The 12,739-nt window shown below is 38.6% G+C and overlaps 1 protein-coding gene across 1 annotated transcript; it reads right to left on the bottom strand.

Annotated features, from left to right (window-relative positions):
- Positions 1-1,928: 1,928 nt before the first annotated feature.
- Positions 1,929-12,353, bottom strand: LOC126809886 (xaa-Arg dipeptidase). Its single transcript, XM_050534751.1, has 7 exons — positions 12,301-12,353; positions 10,978-11,449; positions 8,431-8,579; positions 7,540-7,682; positions 6,447-6,601; positions 4,861-5,104; positions 1,929-2,361 (listed from the first exon to the last, which is right to left on the bottom strand). Exons 1-7 carry the CDS (start codon positions 12,321-12,323, stop codon positions 2,231-2,233), a joined length of 1,317 nt encoding a protein of 438 aa, XP_050390708.1. The 5' UTR covers positions 12,324-12,353; the 3' UTR covers positions 1,929-2,230.
- Between the last annotated feature and the right edge of the window lie 386 nt (positions 12,354-12,739).

A 12,739-nucleotide genomic window follows, 5' to 3' on the forward strand; every position in this document is an offset into this window, starting at 1 on the left:
AGTTGACTCAATGACAGGCTTTATGATAAAGCCCGAACGTGCTAACTATTCTGCCATCCATCCCCCCCTTAATAAAGTGAAATGAAATGAAATGGGATTTAACGTCCTATCGTTCTGCGCAGAACTTGGCTAATGAAGATGTGCATATGCCATACAGTGTGCTATGAGGAAAATTTTGCCCAGACAGTGGCACTACGGCCAAGTATTATATCGAGGGATATAAGGGATCTTTTATGTGCATGCCAATGTGTACACAGGACCTTGTTTTTTTCGTAACATCCGAATGACTAGACAGCTGTTCTTGACAGGCTGCATACTTGACAATGCAAATGAAATGGGGTTTAAAGTCCTACTATTCTGCTCTGACTGGGCTAATGAAGACAGGACTTACAATGCATTTTGGCCATTAATGTATAGTACTCAATTAAGGTGGGTGAACTTTAAATGGCTACACTATAGTGTAAGTCAGTGGTTGGGTAAACTAAAAGATGGATGTACTGTTGCATTTCAAGGGGAGGGTGTCTCGAATTAGGGTCCAAATTTATCAACGGTTGGGTGGCTGAATTCTAGGATTAGGTGGCTAAAATCTAGGAGTAGGTGATTGAATGACCCAATTCTAGGTGGGGTGGCTGAAATCTAGGATTAGGTGAGTGAATTCAACGAATTGATGACCCAATTCTAGGCGGGGTGGCTGAAATCTAGGATTAGGTGGTTAAATTCAACGAATTGATGACCCAATTCTAGGTGGGGTGGCTGAAATCTAGGATTAGGTGGTTGAATGATGACCCAACTCTAGGCGGGGTGGCTGAACTCTAGGATTAGGTGGATGAAGTCTAACAAGGAATATGTGGCTATGGGTGGCTGAACTCTAGGATTAGGTAGCTGATTTGAATAAGAATGGCTGAGTTGGTCCAACTCTAGGATTAGGTAGCATAACTCTAGGAATGGGCGGTTATGGGTGGCTGAACTCAGGCGATGGGCAGTCCGACTCTGGGATTAGGTGGCTGAATTTGAAGAATAAAAGGCTCAACTTTATGGTGGGGTGGTCCAACTCCTGGATTGTATGGCTGGTAACATGTCTTATGATATATGATCAACAGCCAACATTGAAACACTTGGCCACCCATTAGCTTTGCTAAAAATTTCTTATTAACATTTATATTATATTACAAAAGATAGGTTGCCAGGCAACGAAACATATGCCCAGAGCAGCTAAGTCGTTCAGGCAGTCGACAAGGGTTGTTGCATATTTTTTCTTTTGTCAGTAATGAGAACATTTACAACACATGAAAATCTGATTACAAGTAATAACCCATTAAGTAATTATCCGAAATCATTAGAATTTCTTTCGATTGTTTGTCTAATGTCCTTAAGCAATTTATATTAACTTTAGCCGCTAGAGCATCCACAAGATATTTCAAAGTGATCAAGGGCCATAACTCTGGCAGTAATTATCAGAAATCGTTGAAAATCAACAGACGTCTTCATCTCATTGCCTTAAACACTGTGTATAAATTTAAAGTCAATCGGTGAAATTCAATAGGCTTCTTCGTTTCATGACCTTAAACACTGTGTATAAATTTAAAGTCAATCAGATATTAACTTTAGCCTCTAGAATGTCCAAAGATTTTCAAGGTGGTCAAGGGCCATAACTCGGGTAGTAATTATGAGAAATCAGTGAAAATCAATAGGCTTTTTCGTCTCATGAAATTAAACACTATGTATAAATTGAAAGTCAATCTGATATTAACTTTAGTCTCTAGAGCGTCCACAAGATTTTTCAAAGTGATCAAGGGCCATAACTCTGGCAGTAATTATCAGAAATCGGTCCAGAGTGTCCACAAGCAATTGTGGACACCAGACAGACAGATGGGGCATGACGACAATTTACTACCACATTTAAATGTGGGCATATAAAAACTCATATCAGTAATATCACAGTTTTATTATCGTTAATATTCTAAGGAAAACATATTTATATACAAATAAGATAGGATAAAGGTGTTTATTATTGCATCAAAACTACAATATTGGAAAAGTTGAATCACTCAAGGAAATCAGACCATAAATGGCTCAGTTCTAATCAGTATTTAAAAGAACACGAAGAATTCAAAATCTCCCAACATTCAGCATCCCTTATGGTGAAATTTATGCCAAAAGTCCTACTGTTCTCTGATTGCATGTTGTTTTTTTTTAAAAATAAGACCTTTTTTCTGCAGTCGACTATCTTTTATTTTTGCATATCCATTTTGAAATCTTCCTTAACTTGCTTCAGTAAATCTGGGTTCATCATCACATCTAATGTTGTCATTGCCAGTGCCTTGGCAACCGATAAAGTGTAACCCTGAGCAACAGGAGACCCTGAATCAATATAAAAATACATTATCAATCATCCAACTGGCCAATCCCCAACATCAAAGTGGAATATTCCTTTTTTTCTACCAATGAAATCTCTTCTCTTAAAGATGCATTATGTAAGAGCTTACTCTGCCTTTTACAGATCATTCGTTTGGCCTCAAATGCTATATAAATCATTAATTAGACATATATTCACATACCAAGCCCATAACTCTCTACATGATGGGATGGTTGTGATTTCAATGGATTTAAATGAAATGAAATGAAATGGGGTTTAACGTCCTACTGTTCTGCTCCTATACTGGGCTAATGAAGATGGGCATACGCCATACAGTGTGCTATGAGGGAAATTTTGCCCGGGCAGCGGCACTATCGCCTACTCTTATATCGAATTCCAACTGCCAAGGGATCTTTTACGTGCATTCCAATGTATACACGGGACCTCGGTTTTTCGTCTGCATCACTGACAAGGGGAAACCATGTCGGAAAATCAATGGATTTAAATATCATCGTCAGTTAATAATTTAATTAAAAATTGGATTATCAAGACTTTGTTTTTTATTGTAACAATGGTAGCAAAAATCTTGGTTCCTTTCAATATTGGGATGTATCGGACCGTAACTTCATAGGCATATCTTTCATGGCAACAGCATGTTAACTATTATAGCGAGAAATATATCAAAGTCTTACATAATGCATCTGTAAATGCCATTTTAGTAATTGATAGTAAACACAACATATTTATATGGATTACAATTACTGATTTATTTTACTAGCGACAACCATTTCTAAGAGAGAGAGAGAGAGAGAGAGAGAGAGAGAGAGAGAGAGAGAGAGCGATATGGGGTTTAACGTCTACTTGTTACAAACCAGGTTCCATTTTATTTAAATAAAACCCATAAGGTAGGGCAGGCGACCCTACTCCTTATCACGTACAATAGGGGAATCGAAATCACGCCAGTTGACTCGATGACATGTAGCACCATGGGTCTTTTGTCTGACGTGGAGAGCGGATTAAGGGAACCGGTCGTCACATCCTACATATGACCCATGCATCTTTTCTTACTACATATTTCTGTAGCCTTGTGATCGCCTAGAATTTGTCTCTAGCTGTCTTTACTTCTGCTTCACGTTGTGTATTTACTTCTTAATGGTTTTCTTAAGACGTTTGTCTTACCAGGAATAACAATGCGACAGTTTGCTTCTATATTTTATATATATATAGCTGAATACAGGTATACAAGCATAATAGATAACAATATTAGCTAAAACCATTTCTCAACCCTATCCAGCCTCGCGGCTGTCTAGGAACTCAGATGTAAGCTCTCTGGAACCTAATAGAAGCCTGACTTACAGGGTTCCACGGTTTCTTTTAAAGGTATATGAATATCATGCACAATAAAGCGTGATCATGGACCTGAACTTGTGTAATTAACGATATGATTGGTTACTTTAAGTCAAATGATGCAATTAGAATAATTCCACTCACGTGTAATTCTGGTGGTAAAATATTGACACGTTTTGGTTAAAGAGCTCTTTTTTATATGTCAACTGTCAATTACAGACTAAGTTGATTTTGTACAATTCTACATATGTGGGAACCTACCAATTTGCCAAAGATATTAACTAGTGAAATATAAAGCCATCTTATTTCTCTATTCCTTGTCTATAAATTTAAAAGCAATGTCGCCACCACGATAGTGCTACAGACAGACCTTATGATAAGCGACATTTCTACCATGGTAATGTGTTGTGTTAATATGCAATCTTATTAAGACACACATCCTATTTTCTTGCGTTTTTATTGTTCAAAGTCTTGTTTAACTTGTCTTTACTACACTACAATCTGAAGTAAGGGATTGGCCAATCAAATGGTCTGTTTAAGTTGTCTGTCTAGCGGAACTGTGAGTAGACATTAGCAGCGATAGAAAACAAACCAAAGCAAAAGATGTATTTCTGAATAGCCACTAGAAACACTGACACTCATTGGGTAATCAAATGACTGACATCATAGGGTCAAAAATCGTTGGTATGACCCCTGACGTGACCTCCCACTACAACAGGTTATGAAGGTGAGGCCATCGACAGAATAACAAATGAAATGAAATGAAATGGGGTTTAACGTCCTACTGTTCTGCTCTAACTGGGCTAATGAAGACAGGCATACGACATACAGTGTGCTATGAGGGAAATTTTGCCTGGGCAGCGGCAAAATGGAATACTCTTATATCGAATTCCAACTGCCAAGAGATCTTTTATGTGCACGCTAATGTATACACAGGCCCTCGGGTTTTTCGTCCCATCTGAACGACTAGAAAGCTGTCCTTGTCAGGCCCTGCGATCTGCATCCCTGACAAGGGGAAAATATGCCGGAAAATCCTGATAAACTTTCTCGGCTACTGCAGGGAAGATCTTTATGTAGTGGAGGCCATCGACAGAATACCAAAAATGATACAAAATATAGATCTGTATTTTAAACAAATCGGTTAATATCTAATGTACCTGAAGCTGTTGTGAATTCTTGAGAATGGTTAACAGCTGTTGTACCAATATTGAATTTAGGATGTATACTTGGTACGACTTGTGATACATTCCCCATGTCCGTTGATCCTCCCTGTTTCCTTAAAATATCTGGATTTGTTTCAGTTTGTATTCCCACTTTATTCCCGTTCACCTCGTATAAAGAAGCAAGAGTATTATTAGAGACTAAAGCTGAATACGGTTTCTTACTATATTCACAATCAACCTGAAATAAAGTTAGAATTTTATTAATTTCTTTTTAATTTGGGTTGGATTTACATTTATGGGGAGAGAGAGAGAGAAAAAGAGAGAGAGAGAGATGGGGTTTAACGTCCACTAGACACAAACCAGGTCATTCTGGGAGTAACATATGGTTTAATTTTATTTCAATAATTCGCATGCGTGTAGGAGTCTTTAGCAGTGGGAGGAAACCGGAGAAAACCCATGAATTTGGAGAGGCAGGGAATCTAAACCAGGCCAGTTAATTCAATGACAGACATTATGATGCGCTAAGCATTCGGCCATCCAACCCCCTATTTACATCTTATCAAAGCTGAATTAAAGTTACATTATGTAAGATTTAGATAAAGAGCTGTCTGTTCTTGCTGCAATAGTTCAAAAATAGAGAATGCAAAATGAATATATTGAAAATTCCATTTAAATAACTTTATTCTTAGCCAAGTTATCACTGTTTGTAGTTTTGACAAAATGTTTGCATTGATTGTTTATTATCATAACCATGGTACTGGTATCTTAGCCATTATTAAATCAGATTATTAAATGGCCTAACCATTCTAATCTACTAAAAAATCAGAGCCGCCTGATGGCATCAAGAGTTGATTATGGTCTTGTCAAGTTAATTAATGTCTGATTAATAATTTAGATAACATTTCAGGCCTAAAGAAAGACCTGCAATAGGCAGATTTAGCTCTTGCATAATGTATGTTTAATATATAATTTAGAAAACAAGATCAAAATATCAACGGCAGAGAATCTCCTGATGTGAATTCAATGAGAGAGGTTGCTCTGGGTGGTGTTGACCATGACCTATATATCGGCTACAATGGATGCTGAATTCTCAATTCCTCATATTATCTTTATGAATACCAAAAAGAATTAAACCATAAAAATAATTTACACATAATAAGGTATTTTTCGCAAATAGTAATTTTCAATTATATATATGTTATTCTTTTTATGTTTGTCATTTTCTTTTTGCAAGGGGGGTTGGAAGGCCGAATGGTTAGCACGTGCGCGATGTATCACGAGACCGGTCATTGAGTCAACTGGCGTGGTTTCGAATCCCCAGATGTACGTGACAAGAGGGTTGCCTGTCCAACCTCATGGGTTTCCACCAAGTCCTCCGGTTTCCTCCCACTGCTAAAGACCCCTACGCGCAAGCGAATTATTGAAATAAAATTAAAACCATATGTTAGTCCCGAAATTACCTAGTCTGGGTCGAGTGGACGTTTAGCCCCATTTCTCTCTCTCTCTTTCCTTTTTGCACTTGGCCTGTAAATTGAAAAATTGAATGAATATCAAACTTTGTAAAGTATATATATACTCACAGTACATCCTGTTGCTGTAGCAGCTGCCTTGATACATGAATCAACTTTATTAATTAATACGTCTAGTTCTGGATTAGTTGGTGCACGGATATAATACAATAATTCTGTTAAATCTGGTATTATATTGGGTTTCTCACCTCCTTTAGTTATTACACCTGTAAAGAAAGCAAGATGGGGTTTAATAAAACGTCCACTCAACACAAACTAGGTCATTTGGGGACTAACATATGGTTCAATTTTATTTCAATAATTCGCTTGTGCATAGAGGTCTTAAGGAGTGGGAGGAAACCGGAGGGCCCGGAGAAAACCCTACTCCTTGTCATATACAACCAGGGAATCGAAACCACACCAATTGACTCAATGACAGACTTTATGATACAACGTGCACACCTTAACCATTCAGCCATGCAATCCCCCTATTACACCTGTAAAAATATACAATTAAACAAATGAAATGGGGTTTAACATCCTACTTTTATGCACCGACTCGGCTAATGTAGCCGGGCATACACCATGTATTAGTTGGTTTTCAGACTCTAACTGTGAACACTAAAGGGAGATAACTCGTGCAGCAATTTATTCACTAGGTATCCCGAAAATAGCTTAAAGGGGCATTATGTAAGATTTAGATAAAGAGCTCGTCATTCTCGCTATAATATTTCAAAAATAGATAATGCAAAATGAATATATTGAAAATTTCATTCAAATTTATAGGAGCGAAGTTATTAATAGTCGTAGTTTTGACAAGATGTGTGCATTGATTGTTTAAGCTTTAGTACAGATGTGTTTCATTAATAAATCTCAATAAAAATCCTGATATTTTCTTATATTTTTAGAGAACAGACAAATTCCTTAATCACACTTTATTGAAGTTCCATGTCTGTCTTCATTAGCCCAGTTGGTGCAGATAAGTAGGACGGTAATCCCATTTCATTTTTTTATTTTATTTTATTTCATTTTATTTTATTTATATTTCCTTTCATTTTCATTTTCATATGCTAGGGGTTAGTATTTTGGAGTCCAATTCATTCACATAGACCAGCTCAATCATTATTTATAATTCAGGCCTTCTCAAAAAGTGTGAATAACATACCATGAACTCGCCATGTTGGCTTCATCTGTTGTCGTAGACACGATATGTTCTGATAACACATGACAGCAGCGTCTAGAGCGTTTATACCTTCCCATGGAAACCCTGCAGCATGTGAAGCTCTGCCCTTGAACCGAATTACAACCCTGGAGTACAAAAAATAATGTAGATAACTTTATATATACTCTTCAAAAAAAGTAGGGGATATTCAGAATTTCTAAATCAGAAACAATACAAAACTGCGGAAATGCACTGCTGTTTTTATTAGATATAACCAGTGTATGTTAATAACAGGCCAATTGCCTACACATGAACATAAACAGTTCATTTGGTCGGCTTATTTGACGGCCCCATTTCACTCGCAAAGAGATACACTGTGAAAAGTGAAAATGGACATTTTTGATTTTTGTCTTAATAGTGTAAAAATTGAGGTGCTAAAGGGCAGTGGAACAGGAATTATATTTGGGGACATTTTTGGAGATTGCTGTATCCTAGAGTCAGTTTGTAGAATATCTGGGGGAATATATCAGATACCTACTACTGACGGCTGAAATACACATGGCTTCCCATGTACATATGGGGTATGGGAGGTGGATGGCCGAATGGTTAGCACATGCGCGCTGTATCATAAGATCTTTCATTGAGTCAACTGGCATGGTTTTGATTCCCAAGTTATACGTGACAAAGAGTAGGGTCACCTGTCCAAATTCGTGGATTTTTGAAGAATGCAAAAAGATTGCATGAAAATGTGGTTGGCAAGAAATATATTTTGCCGACCAACTGTAAAAACTGATAGCAGCACGCCAACCGGTTTCACACGCCACTGCTCTAGGTAGTAGTAGTTTCGGGCGTGGGTTTCCGGTGATAGAGAGTAATATATAAAATGGTACATACTGATTCATCGCGACATATATAGGTCTAGGTAACATGAACTGTGAAGGATGAGCCATCATAGCACAATCAATATCATCTAACACACCAGCATTAATCAGATCTATTTTACCTCCACCACCTTCTTCTGCTGGTGATCCAAGTACCGTCAACTAAAAACATAAATAATCCAATATCATACATAGTCGTCAAATGAAATGAAATAAAGTTTAACGTTCTACTTTTCTGAACCAGGGGCGGATCCAGAGGGGTTGCTCAGCCACATAAAATTTTTTGCAAAACAACCTTTTTTATGAGAAAAGTGCCATAATTGTGCTTTATCCTTTATCGTCAGATGGTGCGACAGGATGGGCACTCAAAGCGCGAGATAATGATATAGACATATGTGATATCACAATTAATGCTTTGCATCAATAAAATTGAATCACAATGTCATCGTATTAATTCATAATAAAAATTGATATCAAACAGGATGTTGGATTTCTCTGTTTAAAAAGCTCAATGTTTAAACGCCAAAATGACAATAGAGACCATGTATTTCTGTATTTCTCAAAATATTCAAGCCAAGGAGGGGGGGGGGATACATTTTCTCAGGAATCCGGCAAATCCCCTCCTGCAAAAATTCCTGGATCTGCCCCTGTGAACCCATCTGGCTAATGAACATGGGCGTGCACCATACAGTGTGTTATGAAAGTCATTTTGCTTGGACAGCAGTGCAATGGCTTACTCTTATTTCGAATTCCAACCGTCAACGTTTCTCGTTTCTTTTATAGGCACACCAGTGGCATTTCCATCTATTTTTCTTCAAATTCCAACTGCCATGGGTTCTTTTACATGCACGCAAATGTGGACCTCAAACAGTGGCGGCGCCAGCCGTCGGTGATTGGAGGCGCAAAGCTGAGGCAAAGTCCAAGGTTAAGGGGGCAAAGGCACGAGCTTTAACTAGGGGTAGGGGGCCTCCCCCAGAAAATTTTGAAAAACAGGTTGCCGGAAATGCAGCCTGGCAGTATTTCAGGCATTGATCGATGAGGTAAAGTGTCAAACGAACGGACTTGCGAATCACGACGAAGCCCACTCACGAGCGTCAAATTAAGGAGTCCTCCCCCAGAAAATTTTGAAAAATAGACTGCCGGAAATGCTGTCTTACAGTATTCTGTCAGGCACCGATCGTCGAGATAAATAGATATGCCCAGATACCGTTCGTCGCCTGATCACTAGTTTATCTGACTAGAGAACAAAATGTCAAACGAACGGACTTGCGAACCTCAACGAATTCCCATTGTGAGCGCCAAAGTAGCGAGTCCATTGGGGACCTCGCCAAGAACATTTTGAAAAATAGACTGTCGGAAATGCTCTACAACATGCAAGTTTATGACTGAGTAGGGATGTGGGATTTATTCACCGTAGAAGGTATTGATTACTGAAACGTATCGCAAATACTTTTTTTTATTTTCTAAAATTATTGGGGGGGCAAACAGAGGGCAGACCAGATTAATGGGGGGGGGGGATGTGGGATTTATTCACCGTAGAAGGTATTGATTACTGAAACGTATCGCAACTACTTTTTTTTATTTTCTAAAATTATTGGGGGGGCAAACAGAGGGCAGACCAGATTAATGGGGGGGGCAAATGCCCCCCCCTGGTGCCGCCACTGACCTCAATATGTCACATCCGAACGATGGCTCAATGAGTATGATGCTGGCTCGCTAACAAGGAAGTCTTGGGTTTGCTCCAAGTGTTGTCCAAGAAAGTTCCTGGGGGTTTTCCAGCACGTTTTTCCCCTTACCAGTGGAGTACAACTGCCTGGTAAAGGACGGTGTCTAGTTGTTCGGATGGGACTAACAACCAAAGTCCGGTGTACACATTGGCATGCACATAAACCATTGTTTGGAATTCAAAATAAGAATTGGTTGTAGCCCAGCTATCCTGGCTATCCGGGCAAATTTTCACTCAATCAAGATTCTGATGCTGGATGGTGCACAAGCTAAATCGAGTGCCTTAAAGTAGCTACGACTCCAACTCAATATCATCCAAGATATTAATGCTGGAAGGCGCATGAGCTAGATCGGATGCTTAAAGATACATTATGGGAGATTTGATAATGAGTTGGCAGTTCTCACTATAATAGTTAAAAACTAGATAATGTAAAGGCAATTTGTTGAAAATTTTATTCAAATTGATCCACTATGAACCGAGAACTAAGCAATTGAAATTTCCGCCTAGCCTCGATCATCATTACTAAAGTCAGTACGATAAACAGCATAGTCTCGATTATCCATTTAATCGTTAAATCGTGAAGGAAAGTTATGCAGTATATAGGCTCATAATCCACTAAAGATCGCAGGCTAGCGATGCCATCTAGAGTTGATTATGGTCTGGATAGGTTAATTAATGTCTAATTAATAATTTAGATAACATTTCAGGCCTAAAGAAAGACCTGCAATAGACAGATTTAGCTCTTGCATAATGTATGTTTAAAAGAGCAATGACTGAATCATGGATGTTACATTGGGTAGGCTATATGAGTGACAAGTTGTAAATATTACTCACGGTCCCCAATTCTTTATTCGATGCTTTCATACCAGCCATTATTCCAATAGAAGTAGCCACTCCTAGCTCAGCAATCAAATTATGACCACAGGCATGTCCGATACCTGGTAATGCATCATACTCACAGAAAACAGCAATATTAGGTCCGGCACCTCCTTTATAAACAGCTTTAAATGCTGTCTTGAGTTTGTGCTCCCTCTCGACACTAAAACCATGTTTTTCTAAATAATCTGTCAAAACTTTATGCGCGTGATGCTCCTCAAAACATAATTCAGGATGGTTCCAAATGTTTTGACTTAATTTGTTTAAATTGTCTGAATCTTCGTCGATGGCTCGGCACGCTTCCGTTTTGACCGGCTCCATGGTTACGTTGGATTTTGGTTTTGGTAGTCCAGAATAAAATCTGTTGTGTTTAGTTATAACTTCTACTGTTACTGATAATCTACTGTTAATACTAAGCACACTCCGAAACCTGCAAATAAATATTCATAGAGGTGTTAACATATAAGAGCTGTAATTATAGTACCAGTAAGGCCTACTGATAATAACTTTATTTAAAAAAACATAGAAAATTATAGGTCAAGGGCCTGTCTTACATCTTATGTTACACCCTTGTACACCTGGAAATTACAAATACCCCCACCCCACCAAAAGAATGCATTAAATAAATATACAATAGGGGACATAGAGAGAGAAATGGGGTTTAACGTCCACTTGACACAAACTAGGTCATTTATAGGGACCAACATATGGTTCAATTTGACTTCAATCTTTAGCAGTAGGAGGAAAACAGTGGATCCGAAGACAACCTGCGAGGTTGGATAGGTGACCCTACTCCTTGTCACGTACAACCAGGCAGGGAATCGAAACCACGTCAGTTGACTCAATAACCATTTGGTCACCCCCCCTCCCTCCGGGCCCTGTCTGTAGGCTACAATTACAATAGACAAGTCAATAGTCAATAGGCTAAGTCTGGTTACTGGTAGTATAATTTTAAAAAGTGTAACACAAAAGCACCCCCCAAACCCCACCCATCCCTTCGTCCCGCCCTACGTCCCGTCCTCCTTCCAAATCTATGCCTGTGACTGCACATTAATTCATGACAGATTGCATTCCACCTCTGAGCTGACGGTATCAGCAGTCAGCAGGACCAAAACGAAAGTAGACAATCCATATACTACGGTAGGCCTACCGTAGTAAACCATGAAAAACAGTCTCCAGAACAAGGTCATAATAAGTGCAAATTATATATGTAACTGGGGTATTAATGACAGCATAAAGTAACTTCTCAGACAATACGCATAACATTAATAAAGTATTTACCATAACCCTTTCAATAATGCCATATCAAGTCAAGGGGAGATAACAAAATGGAGTTATCTACCTTTAACCAAAAATACTATACAAAAAAAAAAAGGTATTATCAGGTCACAAAGATCCTTTTGGTTTCGATAAAAGTAGCCTACCGTCAATGAAATACATTTCATTACACCACTTCACAAAAATTTCATTAAGTCATCCCCACCAGTTCCTTAAACGTCTAGATAAGTAGAAATACCATGTAGCCCTGGTGGCAGCGTCAAAGGAAGTAGGTGTGAGGGCCTGATCAGCACCCCCCCCCCCAACCCCCATTATCGGACACACTTTAAATATTCAAAAATTAATGCATGCACTTTTTCATTTGAAGCAAGGGAGTCGCACTGGCTCATTGAGGAAGACACTACCTTGCTAGGCTTAAGGTCTTGGTTTCTTCCAAATGTCT

Source organism: Patella vulgata, chromosome 2 (genome assembly GCF_932274485.2).
Source record: "Patella vulgata chromosome 2, xgPatVulg1.2, whole genome shotgun sequence".
In the NCBI taxonomy this organism is placed as follows: domain Eukaryota; kingdom Metazoa; phylum Mollusca; class Gastropoda; family Patellidae; genus Patella; species Patella vulgata.